The sequence below is a fragment of the Polyodon spathula genome, chromosome 37, assembly GCF_017654505.1.
Source record: "Polyodon spathula isolate WHYD16114869_AA chromosome 37, ASM1765450v1, whole genome shotgun sequence".
In the NCBI taxonomy this organism is placed as follows: domain Eukaryota; kingdom Metazoa; phylum Chordata; class Actinopteri; order Acipenseriformes; family Polyodontidae; genus Polyodon; species Polyodon spathula.
The window spans coordinates 2,898,155-2,924,103 of record NC_054570.1 but is presented as its reverse complement, the minus strand read 5'-3'; the positions used below and the strand labels follow the sequence as shown (position 1 = coordinate 2,924,103).

General features: G+C 43.7%; 2 protein-coding genes across 3 annotated transcripts; one reads left to right on the top strand and one right to left on the bottom strand.

Moving 5' to 3' along the window:
• Positions 1-421: 421 nt before the first annotated feature.
• msh5 (mutS homolog 5) lies at positions 422-21,654 on the top strand. Its single transcript, XM_041235479.1, has 25 exons — positions 422-789; positions 1,241-1,329; positions 1,648-1,771; positions 2,681-2,761; positions 2,881-2,931; positions 3,394-3,515; positions 4,105-4,214; positions 4,514-4,549; positions 4,765-4,847; positions 5,076-5,121; positions 5,314-5,452; positions 5,717-5,779; positions 5,982-6,110; positions 6,926-6,998; positions 7,264-7,373; positions 9,713-9,793; positions 11,767-11,854; positions 12,304-12,490; positions 13,003-13,129; positions 13,526-13,675; positions 14,400-14,474; positions 14,978-15,121; positions 15,845-15,982; positions 17,498-17,571; positions 19,645-21,654. The coding sequence occupies exons 2-25, from the start codon at positions 1,252-1,254 to the stop codon at positions 19,751-19,753; spliced, it is 2,418 nt and encodes an 805-aa protein (XP_041091413.1). The 5' UTR covers positions 422-789; positions 1,241-1,251; the 3' UTR covers positions 19,754-21,654.
• On the bottom strand, positions 20,449-25,949 carry LOC121304376 (lymphocyte antigen 6 complex locus protein G6d-like). Of its 2 annotated transcripts, XR_005947941.1 has the most exons (4): positions 25,935-25,949; positions 24,231-24,522; positions 22,527-22,640; positions 20,449-22,142 (listed from the first exon to the last, which is right to left on the bottom strand). XR_005947941.1 is itself a non-coding variant. In XM_041235478.1 (3 exons), the coding sequence occupies exons 1-3, from the start codon at positions 24,280-24,282 to the stop codon at positions 21,937-21,939; spliced, it is 372 nt and encodes a 123-aa protein (XP_041091412.1). In that variant the 5' UTR covers positions 24,283-24,493; the 3' UTR covers positions 20,449-21,936. The 2 variants fall into 2 exon arrangements, 1 of the variants encoding a protein (XP_041091412.1); XM_041235478.1 differs by lacking the exon at positions 25,935-25,949 and having other exon boundaries at positions 24,231-24,493.

The window sequence follows — 25,949 nt, the reverse complement described above, 5'->3', positions numbered from 1 at the left end:
TCTGGTGATCTTAAAGTGCAGTTGCAATGTAATTATCATACTGCACGGAGAACTTGAGCTGCAGTTACAACGTTATTCTACCGCATTGTAGTCTGGTGATCTTAAAGTGCAGTTGCAATGTAATTATCATACTGCACGGAGAACTTGAGCTGCAGTTACAACGTTATTCTACCGCATTGTAGTCCGGTGATCTTAAAGTGCAGTTGCAATGTAATTATCATACTGTACAGAGAACTTGAGCTGCAGTTACAACGTTATTCTACCGCATTGTAGTCTGGTGATCTTAAAGTGCAGTTGCAATGTAATTATCATACTGCACGGAGAACTTGAGCTGCAGTTACAACGTTATTCTACCGCATTGTAGTCTGGTGATCTTAAAGTGCAGTTGCAATGTAATTATCATACTGCACAGAGAACTTGAGCTGCAGTTACAACGTTATTCTACCGCATTGTAGTCTGGTGATCTTAAAGTGCAGTTGCAATGTAATTATCATACTGTACAGAGAACTTGAGCTGCAGTTACAACGTTATTCTACCGCATTGTAGTCTGGTGATTGCAATGTAATTCCAGTACAGTCTAGAGATCTCAGACTGCGGGAGAGTTGACAGGTCTGTATTACTCAGCGAAAAGGCGAAGGGACGCGCGCGCGCGTTTCCACGGCGACAAGCGAATCCAGCCCCCTTTATTCCAACACTGAGATTCCCGCGCAAATAGAAGCGGCAAAAAGAAAGAGGCTGACAGGAAACCTCGAGGTAACGGGAAAGAAGCTAACGGGTGACACGACTGAGGTAATAAACCGCGTATTTTATAATTTAATTGACATGCAAGCCTTCCTGTGTGAATGGTGGTCAAGAGTCGTCAGTTATAATTAAATATTTACCGGTTGTGTTTGAAATGGGACCTGGTTTCTTGACCCCTGACCGCTGCTGTTTGTGTGTTTGAAATGGGACCTGGTTTCTTGATGCCTGACCGCTGCTGTTTGTGTGTTTGAAATGGGACCTGGTTTCTTGATGCCTGACCGCTGCTGTTTGTGTGTTTGAAATGGGACCTGGTTTCTTGACGCCTGACCGCTGCTGTTTGTGTGTTTGAAATGGGACCTGGTTTCTTGACCCCTGACCGCTGCTGTTTGTGTGTTTGAAATGGGACCTGGTTTCTTGATGCCTGACCGCTGCTGTTTGTGTGTTTGAAATGGGACCTGGTTTCTTGATGCCTGACCGCTGCTGTTTGTGTGTTTCTCAGAGGGAGCAGTGATGACGGATCAGGACTGGGGTTCCCGCACACTGGCAGGAGATGGCGATGGGGAGGATGAAGACTTGGGCCCCAGTGAGGTACCACAACCCCTTCTTATAATAATGAACGCATTGTGCTACAGGTGCAGTTTAACAGCGCTATAGGATTGTAGCTCAAGTTTAACATAACCACAAAGCTAGAGCAGCCTCTCTACCAGTCCCACCCTCCCCAGCTCTAACCACCAGAGACAGCTTCCCTCCCTCCTTCCCAGTCCCTATATAAAGTTACTGTAGAATTGTAGCTGCTGTTTTGAGTATTGAATTAAATCCACTAGCGCCACCTAGCCCCCTCCCCCAGATTGGAACCCTGTCTGTGCCCCCTTGCCCCCTCATTGAGCTGTGTGTTGTGTATTGCAGGTGTATCTGAGCATGGTGTGTCATCGCGGGCAGCTGGGAGTGGCATACTATGACACTGCGGACTACAGTGTTCACTACATGCCAGACACACAGGATGACTTCAACCTTAAACTGCTGGACAAAGGTGCACATGGACAGTTGAAACTGCAGATTAACATTTAAACCTTAGCGGCTAGTTTCACAGACCCTCGATAAGGACTTCTGTACGTATAGTAACATTGGATAGTCCTGAGCAGGGTCAGTGAAACCATATAGACATTGGTTGTGAGGTCCAGTGGTTAAAGATACGGGCTTGTAACCAGTAGGATCAAATCCCAGCTCAGCCACTGACTCACTGTGTGACCCTGAGTGAGTCACTGAACCTCCTTGTTCTGCGTCTTTGGGGTGAGACGTTGTTGTAAGCGACTCTGCAGCTGATGCATGGTTCACACACCCTAGTCTCTTATCTTGTAAAGCACTTTGTGATGGTGGTCCTCTATGAAAGGCACTATATAAAGATTAGTATATATATTTTTAATATTAGACATTAATATTGCAGTAATTTAAACTGCATTATTGTGTTCATAATAGGGATTATCTAAATGGCTACCAGCATCTCCGATATGTCTAAGTTTAAATAAAGTAAAACAAAATCTAACAACTCTAATTAAAATGTATTGTAACATTATAATTTCATTCCGTCTGCAGTGTAACATTCTCTTAACAACTTTGTCCCTGCAGTTTGTCATTATAATTACACTGAACCAGCAGTCTAACATTATTCTAATTGTAATGCAGCTGCAGTTCAGCATTATTATAATTGCTTGTAAAACATTTTAGTTTAAAAAAAAAAAAAAAAAGATTTTAGTAGAACTCTGTCAAAGGGCCATTTTACCAATGTCACATCAGGGACACACTCAGTCAGAAGGTGACATTTGTAATGATATAGTCCTGATTTGTAATTGTTGTTTATATATCCCTGATTGTGTTCCCTTAGTGAGCCCTTCGTTCTGGTGTGAGCTAACCATCCTGGTGTTTGGTTCTGTCCCCCTAGTTATTGAAGAGGTCCAGCCGCTCTGTATCATTTCAAGCGCTAAACAGGATCGCAGTGTTTCAGAGCACCTAAAGAAACTGAGTAGGTCCATTTGAAGAAGTACTCTTTATTTGTGTGAGGATTATTGTACTGAAAAATGAATCGAGTCCCCCTCCCTCTCAGTCTGTCCTCTCCTCTCTGCTCTTATCTTATCTCACCAGGCAGCACTCAAGAGAAACCAGAAATAGTCCTCTACCCCAGTGCTGATTTTGGTAAGCAGCCACATTCCTTATTGAAAAATATTTCTTCACATGTGTGTAAAGCATCCCGCTCCCCTTCCTAACTAACACTAGAGCCAACCTCACTCCCCTCCCTGTCCCTTAGCTCTAACCACTAAAACCAGCCACATTCCCTTCCCTCCCTCACAGTCCCTCATCAGCTCTAAGTACTAGAGCCAGACTCCCTCCCCTCCCGGTCCCTTCTCAGCTCACCTGCCATTTGTTCCATACCCTCTTCTAGTCTCTCTTAGTTTCTCCGTCCATCTCACTTCTCCCAGTCCTTCTCTCCTCTCTCTCGGTCCCTTTCTCCTCTTGCCCCATCCCTCCCAGTCCCACAATCTGTCACAGTCTCTCACAGACCCTTTCTTCTCTCCCAGACTTTCAAAGTCCTCCCTCTCTGTCACTCCCAGTCCTTTCCTCCATCTCCCAGCCCCCCTCTCCCTCTCTGTGTTGCAGGTATTGAGATCAGTAAGCAAAGAGTGTTATCAGCTCACCTGCCCTTCGTTCCAGCCAGCCTGACTGAAGCTGAGCGCATCCACTACCTCTCCTCTCTCCTCCCCTTTGACTGCCTGCAGATGGTAATGGAGCAGAACAGGGGTACAGCTGGGGCAGAACAGGGCAGGGGTAGGGGTATAATAGTTGTTTAATGCCTCATTTCCATCTTTCACTGAGATTGACTTGAAAGTCGTTTGAAATCAGGCTTGTTCATTTCCATCAGCAACAGATCTGAGACCAAATCCATTTCAGTCGGGAATCTGTCCAGTTGCAAAAGTCACAAACGAAACCTTTTGCTTGCGTTGGATTATTTGTTAACCTAAGCTCGAGAAACGGTTTATCATAGAAACAAAAGATGGGAAATGTAATTCCACTAAATCTAATTATTACCAAAACATTTTATTGCAATATTATAAATAGCAGATTATTATTTTTTTGTTTGTGTGATACTGGGAACGTCATCAGAGTTTTTTGCGGACTGATTTCACTGTGCATATAGGAATTGGGTGTATGTTTACTTTTAAATGCTTGCACCAAAGGGTCTGTGTGTTTCATCTGCATCTCGCAGTGAGGCGAAAGATCCTAAAAGATCCTCAAAATGATTTTGAATGGAGATCTCCCTTTTCTCTTCTTTCCCTCCTTTTCTCTCCCTCCCCCTCCCCTGTGTCTCAGATGTGCGCTGTGGGGGGTCTCCTCAGGTTTATGGAGAGAAGGAGAGTGGGGGTGGAGCTGGAGGACAGCAGTGTGAGGGTGCCCATCCTCGCCTTCAAGCAATTTCTGTTGTAGGGTGCTCCCAACATGCTGTGTGTTTGTGTGTGTCTCTGTCAGAGCCTGTGTGCATGTGTGATTGTATCTGAGTGTGTGTCTGCGTGAGTCTGTGTGTGAGTCTGTGCGTGTGTCTGTGTCTCTGTCAGTCTGTCTGTGTGTGTGTGTGATTGTATGTGTGTGAGTTTGTGTCTGTCTGTCTGTATATTTGACTGCACCGGTCTTTGTGTGTCTGTGTGCGTCAGACTCTTCCTCTGTGTGTGTGAACCTGTGTGTGTCCGATCAGTCTATTCATTTTCCTTCTTTTTGATTTCAGAAACAATCTGGTGTACATAGACCATGACACATACTGGTAAGTTTGTCAGTGTTTTTAATGGTGCTAAACTTTAAAGCCATAAAACAAGAGTCACATTTTGACAAGACCTCTGAGCCAAATATGATATAGAACTACACTGGGGCTGTGATAGCGTAGCAGGCAGGCAGAACAGAATAATTCGTTTTTGGAGTAATCTTTGCGAATCACCCCAAATATTTCTCTCTATCTGTGTGTGTTTTTTTTTCCTCCAGCGTTCTGCAGATTTTCAAAGCTGAGCCCCATCCGTCCATATACAAACTGGCTTCAGGAGTCAAGGAAGGCATGAGCCTGTACGGTGAGGGAAGCTGTTTGAAATGTGAAAAAACTTCCTCAATAAAGGGGAGCCAGCGTGATTTGTAGAGGTGCACACTGAATTATCAAACAGGTAATAATCGAAAGTCGATGCATCGAGAACACTTTAAAGTTCTAAAAGATAGAAGCTGTCTCTCTGGGTGAGGGAGCGGTCAGGTAGTTGAGACCACTATCCAAACTCATTTTACATTTTTGACATTTGTACTTGTAGGAATTCTGAACCGCTGCAAGTCCAAGTTTGGATCCAGGCTGATGCGGTACGTGCCCATGTGTTTCCATTGCTACACAGTGCAGAATCAATGCACTGGCTTTCTGTCTGCATTGCCATTGCAGGGTCACTTTCTGTCTGCATGAATGTCATCTTGATGTGTTTCCTCTCCCCCTTGTCCCTTCCTCTTCTCTCCTCTCCTCTTTGTCCCTCCCTCCTCTCTCCCTTCCTCTCCATGTAGCCGCTGGTTTCTCAGACCCACTCGAGACCTGGCCGTGCTCAATATGCGCCAGGAGGTGATCGAGTTCTTCACCTCCCCGCGGAACAACCAGGTGCTGACAACACTGCAGGACTGCCTGAAGAACATCAAGGGCATCCCGGTGAGAGAGGGGAGAGGGAAGAGAGAGGGTGAGGGGGAGAGAGAGAGAGAGACAGGGGCTGACAACACTGCAGGACTGCTTGAAGAACAGGGGACAGAGGAGAGAAAGGAGTGAGAGATGGGAAACTGATAGGAGATAAGGGATAGAAGGCAGAGAGGATGGAGAGATAGGAGGAGAAGGGCAGGAAGTGGAAGGGATATGAGGAAGGAGAAGGAGAGAGGGACAGTGAGAGTGGTGTTTGTGATGTGCTGGTTTTTATTGCAGGCTATGCTGAGGAGAATGACCCTGTCTAACACCAAAGTGAGTGACTGGCAGGCCCTCTACAAGGTAAATCCAAATTAAAATGACGTGGAATGAATTACCCCCCCCCCCCCCCCCCCCCCCCCCCCCCCCCCCCCCCCCCCCCCCCCCCCGATATCTATATGGACTGACCGGCACAAGCTGGTTTTATACAGGCAGAGAGAGGGAGAGGAACAAAACATCTTGGTTGCAGTTGCAGTACACTTACTCTCTCCCCCTCTCTTTGTAGATATCGTACAATGCTGTGTGTATCAGAGACACAGTGTGCTCCCTGCCTCAGTCTGTGCAGCTCTTTAGAGAAATCTCCCAGGCTTTCAGTGAGGACCTGCACTACATATCCAGCCTGATCAGCAAAGTGGTAAAGAAATGGCATGATGAGACACTAACACAGACACACACAGATAGACAGAGACACTGACACACTGAGAGGCACACACACTGATACACTGACATACAGAGAGACACACAATGGGAGACATTGGGTCTGAGTCACACACACACTGACACAATGAGACTGTCATAAAGTGGACGTTTAGCAGGTTTTTCCCAGTAAAGCACCTGGAGACTTCAGTTAGTTTTCCAAAGTAAGGGTGCATTTTATTTGCAGTGCACAGAGAAACCAAAACAAACAAAATAAACAAACAGCAGACAAAACTCCCCCATGGAGCGCTAGCTAAACACTTGGTTTCCCTAACTAAATGGTTGGGACAGCCAAGCTGTTTTCCCAACAAAACCATGAGAAAGGTTACACACAGTAGCTATATAGATTGTCCTCATTGGGTCTCAAACAAACCCCAGCTCACCCTACAGGGGCTGTTGATGGTTTCTCACTGTACTTCTTTTCACACTTCTTTTATAGGGCTCTTGATTAGAGAATTAATGACTATTTTGACCAAATTATTTACACCTGATTTGTATCTACATGCATTACAGCTCTTTCACGACCTCTAGTGGACACTCTTAGAAATACTGCTAATTCCTGACTAACGCTGGCTGATACACAGAGACACCGAAACACATTGAGACAATGAGAAACACTGACACACGCATACACTTTTACCAGTTTGTCAGTAAACAGCACACAGCAATCCATGTTTTATATTATAACGTGGTATAATAACATGCAGTTCCCTCTGAGGTGTCACACTGTGTCCTGCTGATTTTGGACTGCAGGTGGATTTCGAGCTCAGCATTGCAGAGAAACACTTCACCATCAAACCCAACGTGGACCCTGCCATTGATGAAAGTGAGGCAATTTCTATAATGTGTGCCGTCTTTCTGAGTGGTTCTCTCTGCAGTTACTCGAATACTAGTGGAAGCCATAGACACACCTAACACAGGCTAGTCTTTACAGAAGAAAGAACAAGTGTTGTCTTCTTTCCAAATTCTGATATAAACAAATATTTGTTACAGTTCTGGAATCACGTTACACCTCCTGGTACATTACACAAAACAAATTATTGCCTAACATGACCAATGGATTCTACTCTACCCACCTCCTCTCCCCTCAGAGAAGCGCAAGATGATGGGTCTGTCTGATTTCCTGACTGATGTGGCGAGGAAAGAGCTGGACAATCTGGACAGTCAGATTCCATCCTGCAGTGTCATCTACATTCCCCTGGTGAGGGGGCGAGGAGGACTGGGAGACACAGGGAGGGTGGCTGGCCTTAGTGGTTAGAGCTGAGTGGGGCTGTGAGGGAGGGACTGGGAGACTGGCTGTAGCGGTTAGAGAGATTGAAAGATAAGAGGGAGGAGGGCACTAGTGGTCACAGCTGAAGAGGGACCGGGGGTGTAGTGCTGTCAGAGTGCTCTGGATTGACGCTCTGGCAGATGAAATCCATGATGGAGCTGTGCTCTGGCACTTCAGAAACAAAAACTTTGTATCAGAAATGTCAGTTGTTAAATTTACAGAGGCGGCCACTGAACAAACTGAAAAAAAATCTCTGAAGAACATCCTGCCTGTTCACCACAATCAACTAACCACCAATCTCAAGGGTATCAGAGAGCACTCTGGCTGTTCATAAAGCCCAGTGTCCTCTGGTGGAGCATGCTCTCGGAGCAGGGCACACACTGAGTGCTCCGATTCAGGAGCTGGGATCAGACACACACACACTGAGTGCTCCGATTCAGGAGCTGGGATCAGACACACACACACTGACTGCTCTGGCTCAGGAGCTGGGGTCAGTCACCCACACACTGACTGCTCTGGTTCGGGGGGGGGGGTCTCAGTCACACACACTGTGACTGCTCCGATTCAGGAGCTGGGATCAGATACACACACACTGAGCTCTGGCTCAGGAGCTGGGATCAGTCACACACACACTGAGTGCTCCGATTCAGGAACTGGGATCAGACACACACACACTGACTGCTCTGGCTCAGGAGCTGGGGTCAGTCACACCCACACTGACTGCTCTGGCTCAGGGGAGGGGTCTCAGTCACACACACTGTGACTGCTCCGATTCAGGAGCTGGGATCAGACACACACACACTGACTGCTCTGGCTCAGGAGCTGGGATCAGTCACCCACACACTGACTGCTCTGGTTCGGGGGAGGGGTCTGACTGCTCCGATTCAGGAGCTGGGATCAGTCACACACACACTGACTGCTCTGGCTCAGGAGCTGGGATCAGTCACCCACACACTGACTGTTCTGGTTCGGGGGAGGGGTCTCAGTCACACACACTGTGACTGTTCCGATTCAGGAGCTTGGATCGGACACACACACACTAACTGCTCTGGCTCAGGAGCTGGGGTCAGTCACCCACACACTGACTGCTCTGGCTCAGGAGCTGGGATCAGTCACCAACACACTGACTGCTCTGGTTCGGGGGAGGGGTCTCAGTCACACACACTGTGACTGCTCCGATTCAGGAGCTGGGATCAGACACACACACACTGACTGCTCTGGTTCGGGGGGGGGGGGGTCTCAGTCACACACACTGTGACTGCTCCGATTCAAGGAGCTGGGATCAGACACACACACACTGAGCTCTGGCTCAGGAGCTGGGATCAGTCACACACACACTGAGTGCTCCGATTCAGGAACTGGGATCAGACACACACACACTGAGCTCTGGCTCAGGAGCTGGGATCAGTCACACCCACACTGACTGCTCTGGCTCAGGGGAGGGGTCTCAGTCACACACACTGACTGCTCCGATTCAGGAGCTGGGATCAGACACACACACACTGACTGCTCTGGTTCGGGGGAGGGGTCTGACTGCTCCGATTCAGGAGCTGGGATCAGTCACACACACACTGACTGCTCTGGCTCAGGAGCTGGGGTCAGTCACCCACACACTGACTGCTCTGGTTCGGGGGAGGGGTCTGACTGCTCCGATTCAGGAGCTGGGATCAGTCACACACACACTGACTGCTCTGGCTCAGGAGCTGGGGTCAGTCACACACACACTGAGTGCTCTGGCTCAGGAGCTGGGGTCAGTCACACACACACTGAGTGCTCTGGCTCAGGAGCTGGGGTCAGTCACCCACACACTGAGTGCTCTGGCTCAGGAGCTGGGGTCAGTCACCCACACACTGAGTGCTCTGGCTCAGGAGCTGGGATCAGTCACCCACACACTGACTGCTCTGGTTCGGGAGCTGGGGTCAGTCACACACTGACTGCTCTGGCTGAGGGGAGGGGTCATAGGTAAGTTTAAAATAAAAGTATTCTGCTGCTGAGAAAAAAAAGCATATTTGATATTTGAAAGTATGTGTGCTTAATCAGCGAAATATAACTTTAAAAAAAAAATAATTTCAAACAATCCAGTAGTTAAGTGATACCAAAACTGATAAAGGACTAACAGTATATTAATTTGCCAGTCTATGTTGAGCTGAGAAGGGCTGGGAGGGAGGGCAGCTCTAGTGGTTAGAGTGAGGAAGGACAGGGAGATTCCTGTGGGTAGTACTGTGACTCATGGAAATAAAGTAATCTGTTTTACTTGTCTGTCTGTGCAGATTGGATTCCTGCTGTCTGTGCCTCGCATTCCCAGTATGGATGAGAACAAGGACTTTGAAATTGAAGGTCTGGATTTCATGGTGAGTTCAGTACGGACCACTGTACACACAGCATTTTAAAAACCATAAAGACAAATACTAAATACAATATCTACAATCACATGGTCGCAGAGAGGAAACACACATGTCATTAGGACAGTGATCTTATCCTCACATATCACATCATACAGATATGATGGCAATGATTCTGGTGTAATCCTGCCACCAACCATAGGGGCCAAAGCTAGGTTAAAAACCAGATAACCAAGAAAAATATATAATAACTAAAACTCATCAAATCCAGCTCCCCCAGTTTATTAGACGGGGTGACTACAATACATTGAAACTCATAGAAGGAAACGAGTGGCTTTGATAGCTGGATTTTCAAAGAATATTTCGAGCTGCAGCCTGACTGAACCAAAATATAATCTCTGTAAAATATAAACTGCCTGAGAAGGCAGCCAGTTATATTTTATTTTTTCAAAGTAATAAGTTTCTGTAACTAGTTACAGTTTTGTTCAGGTAACTTGTAACTGTAGCAGGATTACTTTTTAAGAGTAACTTACCCAACACTTAGGTGCATGCTCATAGCTGATTAAGTGGCATGTTGAAATAGGGCTTGTCTCTTTCATTTATCACACAGATATAATTACAAAGAGCAAAGCACTGAGCTGCACCCTCAGGCTTAACAGCTTTAAACAGTAACAAGACAGCAGCAATTATCTCAATGAACATTTCATAAAAAACCCAGCTGCCCCTCTTACTCTTTAAGCCCTGCATACAAGAGAAACCACGTTTCCAGACAAAATGTTTCCTCGTGTATCCTGGAAGTTTCTGTGCTTCCAGAAACAAAGAGATTTCTGGATTAGCTCATTTAAAAGATTATGGTCCGCGCCGCTCTCCACACGACTCTGTTCCTGTGCTTTCACTAGCTTTTACAAAGTTTTAATGCAATTAGAAGTGCAGTAAGGCTTTCCTTCATTTTTGGACTGTGCAGCAGGAATGATCACGCGCTGCTTGAAAAAAGTTTCAGGACAATTTTTGAAGAAACATGTTTCTACCTGTATGCTGGACTAGCAATATTACACAACATAGCTAGCAGCAGTAATCCAGAACCACACACTTCAACGCCTGTATAGGGCTTATCCTACCATATACCTAATCACCCTTTACTGTAACTAAATTTGCACTGTGATTTTGCAGTTTCCCCCTGTGATCGAGTGGTTTGCAGTGCTTATGCAGGTGCTCCAACAACGACAGACACAAAGTTTGCAGTTCAAAACAGTTCTTTATTTTTTTTCTTTTCTGCTTGAGACCATTAAATAGTAATGCTGGCTCTGCACAACAATGTGTATTGCCAGCGTATAAACGTCAGGGTTCAGTCCCGAAATGATAATACAAAGAACAACACACAACACAGACACGGTCACTTCTCCTGAGTGCAGGTGAGGTGCAAGGTAATCACAGTGACAGTCATGTAGACGGGGCTAGATGCTGGCCTGCAGCGACAGCTCCTGGTTTGTGTTAGCTGTCTAACAGTGGCAAACACAGACAGTTACGGTCCACAAACAAACAAAACACTTAACACTCACAATACGCTTTTCACAGTCCGTTTCCTTTCTCAGTCATTCTCATAACCTCATCAAAGGAACAGATTACATCGTCACATCCCCTATTATACCCTTAGTCACGCCCCCTGCGATAGCTAGTTCAATCACGTCTCCTCCAATTCATGACTGACACATCGCATACCACTTTAGGGCGATGACTTTGGGCATTGTGACTCCGCCCCCTTTCTGGATGGCTGGCTTCCGACTGACCCTGGAATAAACTGCCAGACCAACCAGTACGATTCACTCTGTTTCTGTAATACAGCGCCCTCACAGATCGGGAGGGAGATTGTTGACTAGGATTCATTCGCTCTTTGTCACCCCGCCCCCCCTAAACAGCAGCCTCTAGTTTCCAAATCCTCATTTTACATATACCTCAATTTACGATTGTCCCACTCATTGCAGTTCCTGTCTGAGGACAGACTACACTACAGGAGCCAGAGGACTAAGGAGTTGGACACTATGCTCGGAGACCTGCACTGCGAGATACGTGGTGAGCAGCACAGCCTTACTAGAGCTGTTGAGTTACATAGAGCCGTCACCACAGTGAGTACAGAACGGCAAGGCTCTGGCAGACAAACACCAGATAGAACTTCTGTTTACACACTCATGTTGAATATCTGCTGTAAGGCTTTGCAGGGTTTTATATTAGTGTTATATAGGGCGGTCACGCCAGCATTGCCCTGTGTACAGCATACAGCGAGGCTCTTCTCAGCACACAGCAGGCAATGCCAGTGCACTAGATTACAACTTTATGGACATCATGTTGGGAAGCTGCTGCAGTTCTATACAGGGTTTTCTATTAGTGTTATATAGTGTGGCTGTATTCCTACATGCTTTTACTGTGCTATGTTACACTTTGCCATGCTTCCACTGTGCTCTGTTACACTTTGCCATGCTTTTCCTGTGGTAAGCGTTTCTCTGTCCCTGCTGGCCCCTCAGATCTGGAGACGGCAGTGATGACGCAGCTGCAGGAGAAGGTGGTGGAGAAGGGCCCGGTCCTGTACAAGGTGATGGAGTACTCCGCCCAGCTGGACTGCCTCATCTCCCTGGCGCTGGCTTCCAGAGAGTTCTCCTACTGCAGACCGACCCTGTCCACCCAGCACAGCATCAGCATCCGGGATTGCAGGTTGGACTGCAATGCACAGCACTGCTCAGCATTGCAGAGTATTAGAGATTATTGTACAGCTATGGAGAGTATTGCAAAGCACTGTAGAGTATTGTAAAATGCATTGTTGAGTATTGTAGAGTATTGTACAGGTTTGCAGAGTAATAGACAGTGCATTGCATAGTGTTGGAGGCTTTTTATACAGCATTCTAGAGTATTGTGTAGTACTGCACAGTGTTATACAGTCCATGGATGGAAATAAAGCTCCCATTGCATTGCAATTAGACAGAGTATGATACAGTATTGTGGAGTATTGAACAATATTAGAGTATGTTAGAGTATTGTACAACAGTGCAGGTTATTAAAAAGTATAGCACAATATCAGAGTCCTGTTCAACATTTCAGAGCATGCCCAGTATTGCTGAGTATTAGACTGTACAGATCAGTACTGTATAGCACATCACAGTATTGTGGTGTAGTGGAGTAGAGCATTGCCCATTGTTAGAGTATTGCCACTCCTTCCCTCCCCTCAGGCACCCCCTGGTTGAGATGTGCACTGGCATGTACGTGTCGAACCCGGTGCTCAGCTCTACAGATGAGGGCAAGATGAAGGTGATCACAGGACCCAACTCCTGCGGCAAGAGCGTCTACCTGAAACAGGCGAGACACGGGGGGGGGGTTTGGGGTGGTGGTGGTTCTGGCTGTCCATGGCTCTGGTTGGAAGTAATGTCTCCTCTCTCCCCATTCTCTCTTCTTTCCTCTCCTATGTCTCTCCTCTAACCCCTGTCTCTGCTCTCTCTCCCTCTCTCTCAGGTGGGACTGGCTGTGTTCATGGCTCTGGTTGGCAGTAATGTCTCCTCTCCCCTGTCTCTGCTCTCTCTCTCAGGTGGGGCTGGCTGTGTTCATGGCTCTGGTTGGCAGTAATGTCTCCTCTCCCCTGTCTCTGCTCTCTCTCCCTCTCTCTCTCTCAGGTGGGGCTGGCTGTGTTCATGGCTCTGGTTGGCAGTAATGTCTCCTCTCCCCTGTCTCTGCTCTCTCTCCCTCTCTCTCTCTCAGGTGGGGCTGGCTGTGTTCATGGCTCTGGTTGGCAGTAACGTTCCTGCGTCGGAGGCTCACATTAGCCTGGTTGATGGGATCTACACGCGCATGCAGAGCCGAGAGTCTGTGTCAGTGGGTCTGTCGACGTTTATGATCGACCTCAACCAGGTGACAGCGACACACAGCAAGGGAATATGCTGTGGGTGCGGTGTCTCTTATTGTAATGATGTGTGAAATTACGTCTTATTATATAAAGAGACACCCCACACATGACGTATGAACTTATACTAACTCACAAAAGCTAAAATTGTCCTGTGGAACTACTAATAAGTTATTGTTATTTGTTTTACATGTCTATTGGATTTACAGTGTTAAATAGTGCAATCACGCCAGTATTGCCCTGTGTACAGTACAGCACAGCGAGGCTCTGCCCAGCACACAGCAGGCAATGCTAATGCACTAGATTAGGCTTTATATAGACACCGTGTTGGGTAGCTGCTGTAGTTCTGTACAGGGTTTTATAGTGCGATGTGTGAAAGGTACTGCAGGTATCTGAAGCTTAAGAAGGCACTTGCTGTCTGTTTGAATTTGTTTCTTCTAGTTATATTTCTGTGCGTTCTGCTTTACGATAACAATGGGTTATAAGTTTTTTAAGTTGAAACAGGGGAGGCATTACTTACTAAAGCAGGTGAGGCTGTTCTATTTCAAAAGATTGTCTGTTAAACCTCACCCCACTATGTTATTGCATCAGTCAATTTGGGCAGATCTCATGTCAAACTACACAATAATACCTGTTTTAAGATTGAGTGACTCTTAATTTCTCTCCTGCCTCTCCCTATTTCCTTTCTCCTTCCTCTCTCCTCTTTTCTCTGTCATCTCTCTCCTCTCACAGATGGCCTGTGCTGTGAACAATGCCACAGAGAGATCCTTGGTCCTCATTGATGAGTTTGGCAAAGGAACCAACACAGTAAGACACCATACGATTTCCTGGGAACTAGAATATTCAAGCATGGTACTGCAGCTGTGTAAATCTTTAGCTGTGCCAAGGTAGCTCTCTCTCAATGTTGACTCAATGACTCAAGAGTTGTATGTGTGTGTTTTTTTAGATTATAGTGGTTGTGGCTCAATAAATAATTCCATGAATCTTCCCTGTTGTGCACTTCTATTTGCTATCCTGGTCTCAAATGTCCTGGCTTGAAAGAAGTGTAAAAATGTATTTTCTTTTTAAAACATGATATCTGGTACTACACTATGCAAGCCATGCTTTCAGATAGTGTTGTCCTTTCTTGGTCATTTCACCCGACCCCAAAGGCACTTCTAAATTGAAAGGATTTCCCAAGAGTAAGTCATGAAAACTGAGAACTTTCTGGTTATTTAATTATGGTTAACAAAAACCATGTTAGCTATACCATTTGGGACCTATGCAGCTAATTTAAGTAAAATTTAGGGAATTATGTCTTTCTGTCTCAGGTGGACGGCTTGTCCCTACTGGCATCCTGTCTGAGACACTGGCTCCATCCTGAACAGGCTTGTCCCCATGTCTTCATTTCAACAAACTTCCACAGCCTGTTTCAACTCAAACTGCTGCCTGAGAGTCCACTCCTGTGCTACCAGGTACAGAGAGACACCGAAACACACAGAGTGACACAGAGACACTGAGAAAAACATACAAACACCGAGAGACAGTGACACAGACACAGAGAGACACTGAGAAAGACAGAGAGGAACATAGAGACAGACACAGAAACAGAAAAACATACACACAGACAGAGAGAGAGAGAGAGAGAGAGAGAGAGAGAGAGAGAGAGAGAGAGAGAGACATGCAACCATGCAGAGACATACAACCACAGGAGAGAGGATGTTACTGAGGAGGAAATTATATGAAGCTCAGACACAGGATATTAAACTGGCAAGGCGAGGGGTATTCAGAAAATGCAGCTGGAAAGTGCAGCTTATGTTAGGACCCACTAGATTGCAGTAATAGCTGTAGCAATTAAAAGAAGGTTTTGAAAAGGTCCTGCGTTTCATTATACTGGCACTCCCAGACTCCGCTCTCTGTCTGTCTTGTCCACTTATATCAGGCCTGCTTTGTTGTGATATAAAGTTATTTCACTGCTTATTACCCCATGATAAGCAGTCGTAAAATGTTCACAGGAAGCCAATATAGCGACCTTAAAACGGCAAATAGAGTTAGTGTGTGAAATTGTTCTTGCTGTGACATTTTGCATTGGCTGCAACCTACTCAATGAGGAGACTTAAGTATTTAACACTTCAATTTAGAAATACTGAAATAAACGTAATACATTTAATGAGGATCTTTCTCCCACCTCATTGCAGACCCTGGAGACTGCTGTGGACGGGGAGGAACTGGCTTTCTTCTACCAGCTGAGAGAGGGAGTGTCGACTTCCAGCTATGCAGCCAACATTGCCACCCTGGCCGGGATGCCTGCCAAGATAGTGCAGAGAGGGGTGGAGGTGCGGGGAGTAGACAAACAACTCGAGTCAGGCTTTAAAGCAGCCACCCAGTTACTGATTCCATTTGAGTAATTATAGCTAACTAAATATTCCATAAAAATGAACCACCATGCACATCCATGTGTATATTTTATATACAGCTTCTGTTTTTGGGTTTTTATTAATTGAATTTTTTGGTGCTTTTTTTTAGCTATTTTTTTTCCAGGGGTTTCGCTTTTTATCTACTGTATGAAATTATTGTTTCCGGTTACTTTCCGAAATGCTTGGGTGTTTTTCTTTTCTGTCACAATGTGTGTAGTAACTTGACTTCACTTGCACGCTTAGTTGTACTTTTTTCTTTTGCTGTCTTACGCAACGAAATCCTTATGGTGACAGGGATATTCTCCTGGGGTTTTTTGTGTGTCTAGGCATTTTTTTCATCTAGCTGTAATATAGCTTTAAATCCCACAAACAAGCCTTCTAATTTGAATCTCAGTTTTAAATCTTGCAAGCAGAGTCTCCAGTGGGTTTAAAGTATTCAGAATGAATCAATGAGAAAAGTCAGGAAGGAGGGACATTGCCCAACTGCACTGGGAAAAGGTGGTTTGTTTAATTTTTAATTCTTTGTAGTTTTTTTTACATAGGGTGAAGTCAGCGTGAATACAGAAACCATTTCCAGTGCTTTTCCGGTGTTCTTGGCTCTACACCTATTTCATTATTTTTTTGTATCGGGGGTGTTTTATTGTTTTTTTATGGGTTAAAACCAAAAATCAGAAGCCCTAATTATATATTCATCTCAAATGTGCAGTTTTGAATGAAACACATTTTCTAGCAAATTATATATCATTTTAAAACATCACAGTTCAACAGTAGTGCACAAAACTGAGAAACAAACAGCTGGAGAGCACTTAAGAAGCCTTCAGTTACGTGACTTGGGCTTTGCTAGTAAGCCAGCCGGTGTTTTTAAGAGACTGGAGAAAAACGCATTGAGGATGTGGCTCGATAACTGGTACTACTACTGGTACTAAACCTGGTGTAGTAGGAGATCTTGTGTTTTTAAAATGAATATACATGTGTGTTATAATATAACGCGTATTACTTTACAACTGCACCGTTGAGAGCTATGTAGCTAATGGAATTGCAAAATGGCTTAGATAGTTGTTAAATGTAATTACTGTTCAGAAAAACATTGTGCCTCAGGGTGTCATTCAGTCACAGATGACTGGGTGTGCAGGCAGGTGTTGTGCTTGTTGTTTTTGTTTTGACACGGTTCCCATACCACCTGCTCACAGATTTCTGAAGGTTTTTTCAGTTGAGTCGGAGATCAGATTACACAGAAGCCAGATGTAAAATCTCAGGCTGTTTGACAATTATAATGTTCTAAAATCTGATTTAAATACAACGTGAATCTAAACAAGAAAAAATATATCAGTTAAGATAATTCAGATATTTCACAGCCAAACCAAGTATACTGTTGTATTTTGACTGCTGTCTTTCTTTGTGCGTGCGCGTGTGTGTACGTGTGTTTGTGTTCAGGTGTCGGAGCTTTACCGAGCAGGAAAGTGTATCAAGCGCCTCGACCAGCCCACCTCCCAAGAGCAGTTTGACAGGTCAGTGCTTCTCTCTTTCTCTCTCTCACAGGCTTCAGATACAAATGACAGCGCTGTGGAAACTTTCACACTGAGCTGCTGATACGTATGTCTCAGTGTGTGTGTGTGTGTGTGTGTGTTAGTGTGCATCATGTTAGTGTGGGTGTATGTGCAAGGGCGTCTGCGTCTGTCATAATAATGTGTGTGCATGTAAGTACTGTGTGTTCCTTTTCTTGTTATGTGCTTTTGTTCTCTGGTATACGCTGCCTAAAGATATTACAGATAGCTTATAATTTTCTGAAGTCTGAACTCACAATATACTAGGTTACTCATGCCCCTATATACAATTGAGCACCAAGCTGATTAGAAACACATTTTGCTGTTTCTTGAGTTTGTAGAATCATCATATTTTAATGGGCTTTATTTAATAACTGCAGACAAGCAATACTTCCACAGCCTTTTATTCCACCCACCCCTCACTATACTGTGGATACGGCTACATCACAAACAAAAATGCACAATTAAAAACAAAGAATTAATATCGTACTGTTATCGTATACACACGCGTTGCACAGTAACACAAAGCAAATTAAATATCTACTTGCTGAAGCAGTTTTTGTTTTAGCCAGCGAGCTGTTCACTTCTGGCAGCAGCAATGCACTAGCAAGTCACAGGGCAGTGACGTCAGCTCCCTAGCCACAGCAAGCCTCCTGTGTTGGGAATGGATTATTTCAATGCAGCGGGGTTGTGCGCTTGAGAAAGGAGAGGGAGACTCATGAAATTATTTGATGAGAACCAATTACCCTCTCCAGTACAAATTAAAACAGCGTGCTACTTTTTGCATGAAAAATGAGAACAAATGGGTTGCGTAGAGGATTTATATAGGACCCTGACACCCCCGATAAAACGAGGGAGTGGTTGTACAGTATTTGTTTTTCTATGGGTCTCTCATAAGAACATAAGAACATAAGAACATAAGAAAGTTTACAAACGAGAGGAGGCCATTCGGCCCATCTTGCTCGTTTGGTTGTTAGTAGCTTATTGATCCCAAAATCTCATCAAGCAGCTTCTTGAAGGATCCCAGGGTGTCAGCTTCAACAACATTACTGGGGAGTTGATTCCAGACCCTCACAATTCTCTGTGTAAAAAAGTGTCTCCTATTTTCTGTTCTGAATGCCCCTTTTTCTAAACTCCATTTGTGACCCCTGGTCCTTGTTTCTTTTTTCAGGCTGAAAAAGTCCCTTGCGTCCACACTGTCAATACCTTTTAGAATTTTGAATGCTTGAATTAGGTCGCCACGTAGTCTTCTTTGTTCAAGACTGAACAGATTCAATTCTTTTAGCCTGTCTGCATATGACATGCCTTTTAAGCCCGGAATAATTCTGGTCGCTCTTCTTTGCACTCTTTCTAGAGCAGCAATATCTTTTTTATAGCGAGGTGACCAGAACTGCACACAATATTCAAGATGAGGTCTTACAAGTGCATTGTACAGTTTTAACATTACTTCCCTTGATTTAAATTCAACACTTTTCACAATGTATCCGAGTATCTTGTTAGCCTTTTTTATAGCTTCCCCACATTGTCTAGATGAAGACATTTCTGAGTCAACAAAAACTCCTAGGTCTTTTTCATAGATTCCTTCTCCAATTTCAATATCTCCCATATGATATTTATAATGTACATTTTTATTTCCTGCGTGCAGTACCTTACACTTTTCTCTATTAAATGTCATTTGCCATGTCTCTGCCTCTCGCTATGTCGCAGCCCTCGATATATAGCAGATTTATATTGGATCCCTACACCTGCGATATATCAAATGGGTGGGGTACTACTATTATGAAGAAGATTCCGATTCAGCCTAATTCCTCCTCTGCCTGTGTGTGTAGAGAGATCTGTACTGGGGGTACACATGACGACTACTAATGTTGACTCGAATATGATGTAAAAATACCCAAATAGGTTGACTACACTTCTGTCCGTACTGAAACATTCACAATTGTGCAACGTGCGACTGTTGGCTGACCTTCGCCTTTCTGTTTGACTGGCTGACTGTTCATTGCTGCCACTAGTCTGCACTGTACATGTGTGTTGCAGGTGCGAGGAGCTGGTGGACAGGTTCTTGTGCCTGGATCTTGAGGACCTCAGCGTTGACCTGCAGGAGTTCATGACAACGGTGCTGCGCTCTGCTGCTTCAGTCCTGTAGCGCGGGCTGCAAACAAGGGAATGCCTTTGGTCGTTCATACACTGGATTTGGTCTGTTTTCTTACACTTTTTTTGTATCATTAGACTGGGAAACTGGGTCAGCGGGACAAATGAAACTGAATTTGTGAGAACAGTAGTACAAGAAGACATGGAAAGGCCGTGGACTGGACAGGTTGACGTCTATTAGTGAGAAGACAATATTTTACCATAAGTGACGGGAAAGGGGAGGACTGGATAGACTAACTGATTTATGGTAGAAGACTCCACTCTCGTCACAACTAGAAGGGAGTTTCCAGTCGTCTCATATACAAGGCCACTGTCTTTGTTCTACTGAGACAGAAAAGGGTGGGGAGGGGGCCATCACTGAACAGATTCACTTCTGTTAGTAAGACGACTGGAAGCTGACCCTGTTTCTAAGAATACTGTCTTGTAACTAACGGACGCGAACCTGGCCAGTCAACTCCCTTTCAACCTCTCTGTTTTATAGTACAAGATGGTCCTGTCACTCCCTGATGTGTTATATCAGAAATGCATAAAACGATTTTCAGTTTAAGGAAATACTCTTGATGGAATATAAATAAAGTTTAAAAAAAAAAAAAAAAAAAAAAAAAAAAAAAAAAAAAAAGTATTTCCAAATATGTTTACACCAAATCTATTCACAGAAATGCTAAAATGTACAAATCCTGAAAACTGTCATTCAGTATAACTGGGAATTATTTATTTTAACCAGCAACTTCAAAACAAGTACAATCGACAAACAAAGAAGAAAAGAAAAACCCCAAACAATGCTAAACAGTCATTTGGCAATTTGTAACCCAACCATCCAGTCTACAAGTTAAAAAGACTACAAACTCTGGACACAGTTCAATAAAAACAAACAAAAAGCCCAGACTCTTTCGATCACCACTTTGCACGCTCCATGCATTAATAAACAGACACAATTTAAGACTACATTTCACAAAGCACTTAGTTTGCAGAGGGAGATAGAACTGATAAGGAACAGTTGGGCTTTATGTAGGGGCTAGTTAAGGCAGTAGCACTTCAAATGGCAGTTTTATACACTTCCCTTTTTGTTAGTCAAATAATTTCCTAACTTCTGTTGCTCGATTATTAACCCTATCTTGAGAAATTGTGTTATATTGTGATCTTGCTATTGCAATTGGCTTTGAACCTATTTTGAGCTGGGACCAACAGTCTTCCTCATTCCAGTCAGGTCATGCGACGATGTAATCTTTCAACTCTGTTGACCAGCGCAGTTGAAAGGTCACATTGTCACGTGATTTCAATGGAACAAGGAAATCTCTCCAATCCTGACATGTGGGATTCTCCAGACAAGTACAAAGCCAGATTTAGAGAAAAAAAAAAGGATTCAATACAATTAGAGGAGCAACAGAACCCAGAACTATTCGGACTGATCTGAAACTCCAGAACATAGGAAGAGGCATGAAGCTATTTGCTCTTTAAAAAGGCCTTTCAGGGAGGTTTTTTCTACCTGAAATGAGAGTTGTAGCAATGCCCACTAAACAAACATCTGCCTTACCTGTGAAGAAACTGCTTTGTGAAAAGTATCTGTAGTCAAGAATAAAAAACGACCAGTTACTCTGTATAGAGTGACACACAGTTACATTGCCTTTGTAATGTCATCACAGGTGCAGAACAGTACAGGAGAGGGGGCTCTGCACACATCATGGCTTTCATTGTAGAGGGAGGGGTAAGAGGACATCTAGAACTTAAAATCTACCTATCAAATTTTTTTTTTTTTTGTATTCAACTTTTCCACATTATTCTCCCATCAACATTCATGGAAGAGCCCACAGATTTAATTCAAATGAGAAAGAAAGTTTAATAGCTCAGGAAGACACTGAAAAAGGCCCCCCCAAAAAAGTTATTCTTTGACTCTTAATGTTTCCTTTCAGAATCCAAAAAAAAAAAAAAAAAAAAAAAAAAAAAAAAAAAAAAAAAACCCTGTAGATATAGTAGGAACACAGGAAGATGCATTTGTTTATTTTATCATGCACATTGCTACTATGAATGATGTCACTGGCTTACAGCACTGACATAAAACTATAAGAAACAAGCTGACAAACGTTCCAGCGCGCCGAAGGCATTGGCCAAAAGGTTTGTCTGAGATTCTTGTAGCTTTAACCAATAAACTTCTGCCAGTGTTCTGCAGTGCAGGACAGTTCACAGCAAGCCAGTGAGCCACACTGTCACCATGCCAATGCCAGCCAGCGCAGAGACTCCGGCTGTAGCTGCACTGTTGCACAGATCCCCATCGCAGCACACCTTGGTCATGCTGTAAACAATCTGCTTGAACACGTTTTTGTCGGTGGTCGTGTTACAACTTGCTGGTGCCAGACAGCCCTTCTCCTGGATCAGTACAACGTCTCCTGGGGGTTAAAAACACATGCATGCCAATTCTTTATGAATACAGTTTAATAAGGTACACCACTTATGAAGAGTAGTTTAAGTATTGTGTGTTTCTTCTGTGACTAAAGCGGCCTCTGAACAGATAGGAGTAACACATTACACCCCGCAACTGGAGCCAGCTGTATGCTGTATTTCTGCTCAGATCACTTGCCAGGCCTCTTTGCAAATGAAGGCATCACACCATAACACACAAAGGTATTAACAAATTAAGATCATGTAATCAAATAACTAGAAAATGATACTGCAATTGTCTGCCAGAAGCCAGCTACAGTATTTCGTGTTAGATTTCAAAGTTAATTCTATAGGGCGATCCACTTTTGACAAGCTGTAGATGCAATACATACCGGATTTTCCGTCCCCGTTGAAGCACTTGTCTAGCAACCCAGTGCAGTTGATTATGCTTTTTCCGCAGAGGCCAAACAGTCCCAAATCGCATTTGTAACATTGCAGTGCCTGTCCTGTAAAATAAATCGATTGTTAGTAATGGTTTGCCGTACCAGGTGTCACCGTAGAGCGTCCAGAGTCTGTACTCGTAAAGCATTAGAACGGTTATTGCAGAATAAATCTGATTTCTGTAAACGGGCACCACGTGAAGTAAGCTAACCACAAAATACTAAACTTCAGTTTGTTTGCTCTTTAAGGTTTCATGGGAAGGGGATATGGTAAACATTGTAGCAATAAATATGTAATGATGTTGGGGGGGTTTTGCGTCTCGTGTTGTACCTGTAAAAAGTGATCTGCTAATTTTGTAGGGGGGGGAAAAAAAACAAAACCGCACACACCCAAAGCCGTCGAATTCCGCTTTGCCTAATTGTTGCTGCAGGAGTGCACGATCTTTTAACTGAGTGGTTAAAGTAGACGACAATGAGATCAATGTTAAAATGCCTGGAAAAAAAAAAAAAAAAAAAAAAACACCCCTGCCAGGACCGCTAGTTTTCTACAAAAACAATTTGACTTTACTGTCTGCATAGCGCCAGTGTTTCACCTCAGCTTTAATAAAACGAGGTTCTTTGCCCTGCATATTGTTGCGGTCTTAGTTATTTCCTTCTGGTATTCTGCCCGACTAACCCCACCCCTATCTAAAAGAACAAAGTGCCCCTCCCGACTGTTGCACGGTGAATAACTCACAAGTTAGAAAAACTCGCAGAGCCTTGCCAAATTCATAAGAGTGTTGTCTGCGTTTTAACCTGCAGTTAAAAAAAAAACAGATAAAATCCACAATGATTTTGTATGTAAACATTAGCCAGAGACCTTAAAAGTAGAAGCTAATGCTTTACTTTTAATGAGCATTCCTGAACTTGCTGGAAGAGCCATACCTAATAGGAAAAGCGGTGTACAGACACGCCGCCGCCCGAACAAGCATCAACAAGTCTAACTGCGTCATATGCATTATGCTCGTATTTGTAATTACACATAGCCGATTAACTCAACGCGATTTTGATCTATAACTATTTTAAAACACGGAATGGTGGCGAGATCTAAAAATCACTTAATGCAATGACAAACGTTTCTCCACCAAGACAGCACAGTGATAGCGAAACAGGGGTGCTGGGGTGCAATAATGCGTCACATTTGGAACCCCTATAAAAAATTTTTTCTAGAATAACAGGAGGAGAACGAAAATTCTATACCTGTTTACACTTCACGACAATACAGTAATATTTGTCCCAGCTAAGTTTGAGCCAGTTTTAAAGTGGCAGAAACTTTAGAGCGTTGAAGGTTTGGCAGCTGGATTGAGGTAGGGAGTGGCTCGGCCAAGCCAATGTGGATAATTAGAACTACACAAGTACACAACAACAAAAAACAAAAACGTTCTGTGGCACTGTTATAAAAAAAAAAAAAAAAAAAATACACGAGATTTGTTTAACAAGTGTAATAAAATATGGAATAACATAATTGAGCAGACACTGCGAGCCGGCTTTTAAACACGTTAACCTCATCATTAACAACTGTTACCAAACTTCAAAAGACAACAAGCACATATAACCATCAGCCTCCAAACTAAAATCAGACCAATTGCAATAAATACATAAATAAATAAGACCTACCCATTACCACGCAGGCCAGCACCAATGTCCCGACAAACAGAGTCTTGTTCATTTTCGCTGGTTTTTAAGGTTTTTATTATAAAAGACCTGTTTTCTAAAAAAGCAACGTCGTTATTGAAGTCCACAAACAAGTGCGTGTTCTCCAGCGCGATTCACCAGGTAGTTTTCAAGCCCACTCCCCCAGCTATTTAAACTCCCCAGTGACATCAACCTGTCGGGGATGGATTCCCTCCCTTATCATTGCGTGCGCACAAGCGAATTGAGAAGCCCATGGAATTGAGTGATGGAAAAACTGAGGAACAACAGAGAAAGAAGGAAAGGGCGTGTGAGAGAGGAGGAGGAGGAGGAGGAGGAGGAGGGGGAGGGGGAGGGAGAGAGGGAGTTTTCAACGATCACACAAAATAAACTCGAAAGCAGATATCAAAAAGTAGGCCTAAACTTTAACTAAACTTCATTTAGTTTTTATTTTTATATATCATGTTAGTTGCTCTTTCATTCTTGCGATTGCCGTTACAATGTAATTATAGTAGTTTCTTATATGCTGTTAAACTGCCGTTACAGTGTAATTCTAGCAGTCTAGTCCATCGAGCATAAATTGCAGTTATAATGTAATTCTAGTACAGTCCAGTGATCTCAAACTGCAGTTACAATGTAATTCAATAGTCTAGTCCAGTGATCTCAAACTGCAGTTACAATGTAATTCAATAGTCTAGTCTAGTGATCTCAAACTGCAGTTACAATGTAATTCAATACAGTCTAGTCTAGTGATCTCAAACTGCAGTTACAATGTAATTCAATACAGTCTAGTGATCTCAAACTGCAGTTACAATGTAATTCAATACAGTCTAGTCTAGTGATCTCAAACTGCAGTTACAATGTAATTCAATACAGTCTAGTGATCTCAAACTGCAGTTACAATGTAATTCAATACAGTCTAGTCTAGTGATCTCAAACTGCAGTTACAATGCAATTCTAGTACAGTCTAGTCTAGTGATCTCAAACTGCAGTTTCAATGTAATTCAATACAATCTAGTCTAGCGATGATCAGCAGTTACAATTTAATTCTGGCATTGGCTGGTTTATTGATCTTAAACTAAGTTAAAGTTCGACTTATTTTTAAATGATGCCATTCATCACAATTTGCACTATGTACATGACTGTGATACCATTGGTAATCAGACCAGGTAAATACATCGAAACAGATAATCGAGCGATCCCTGTTATATAACCAAAGAATGGTGATTTTTATTATTACTAAACAGGAGTGTGAAAACAGCTTTTCTACTGACAAATATACAGCTCGACCCCCTTCCATTTCTTAAGTTCATTGTCATTTCCACATTATTTAAGGCAAAGTTGTGGAATGAGAGGATGCAGTGTGTCTTGTAAAATTTGCATTTTGTTCCTTATCTAACCGCGCCCCAAGGATAGGTGTATCTCACACAACAAGCAAATAAGGATCCAGTCTCTCACACAGTCAAAGCCAAAGCACACATCTCAAAAGACTAACGCATGTTCTGGGAAGTTTGTCAGAGATCGACAGATCCTCTTCCTTTAATCCACAGTTCCTTGTCAAATTGTTTTCCTTTTCATTTCCGACTGTGTCCTCTGGTCCTTGTTTTTTACTGCTGCGCTCATTATAGGATAGGGATTCCTTTTGAGATGGTATAGACTCACATCAAGCCCCCAGTTCCTTTAACTTACCTTCATAGCTCATTC

Bases quoted from the DNA above. Each gene is read 5' to 3' on its own strand.
- msh5 (XM_041235479.1), top strand. From the start codon at position 1,252: ATGACGGATCAGGACTGGGGTTCCCGCACACTGGCAGGAGATGGCGAT. The intron at 4,550-4,764 runs GTAAGTTTGTCA...TTTTTCCTCCAG, and splicing joins ATAGACCATGACACATACTG to CGTTCTGCAGATTTTCAAAG. The intron at 5,453-5,716 runs GTGAGAGAGGGG...TTTTTATTGCAG, and splicing joins AGAACATCAAGGGCATCCCG to GCTATGCTGAGGAGAATGAC.
- LOC121304376 (XM_041235478.1), bottom strand. From the start codon at position 24,282: ATGAACAAGACTCTGTTTGTCGGGACATTGGTGCTGGCCTGCGTGGTA. The intron at 22,641-24,230 runs GTAGGTCTTATT...TTTATTTTACAG, and splicing joins GCTGGCCTGCGTGGTAATGG to GACAGGCACTGCAATGTTAC. The intron at 22,143-22,526 runs GTATGTATTGCA...TTTAACCCCCAG, and splicing joins CAACGGGGACGGAAAATCCG to GAGACGTTGTACTGATCCAG.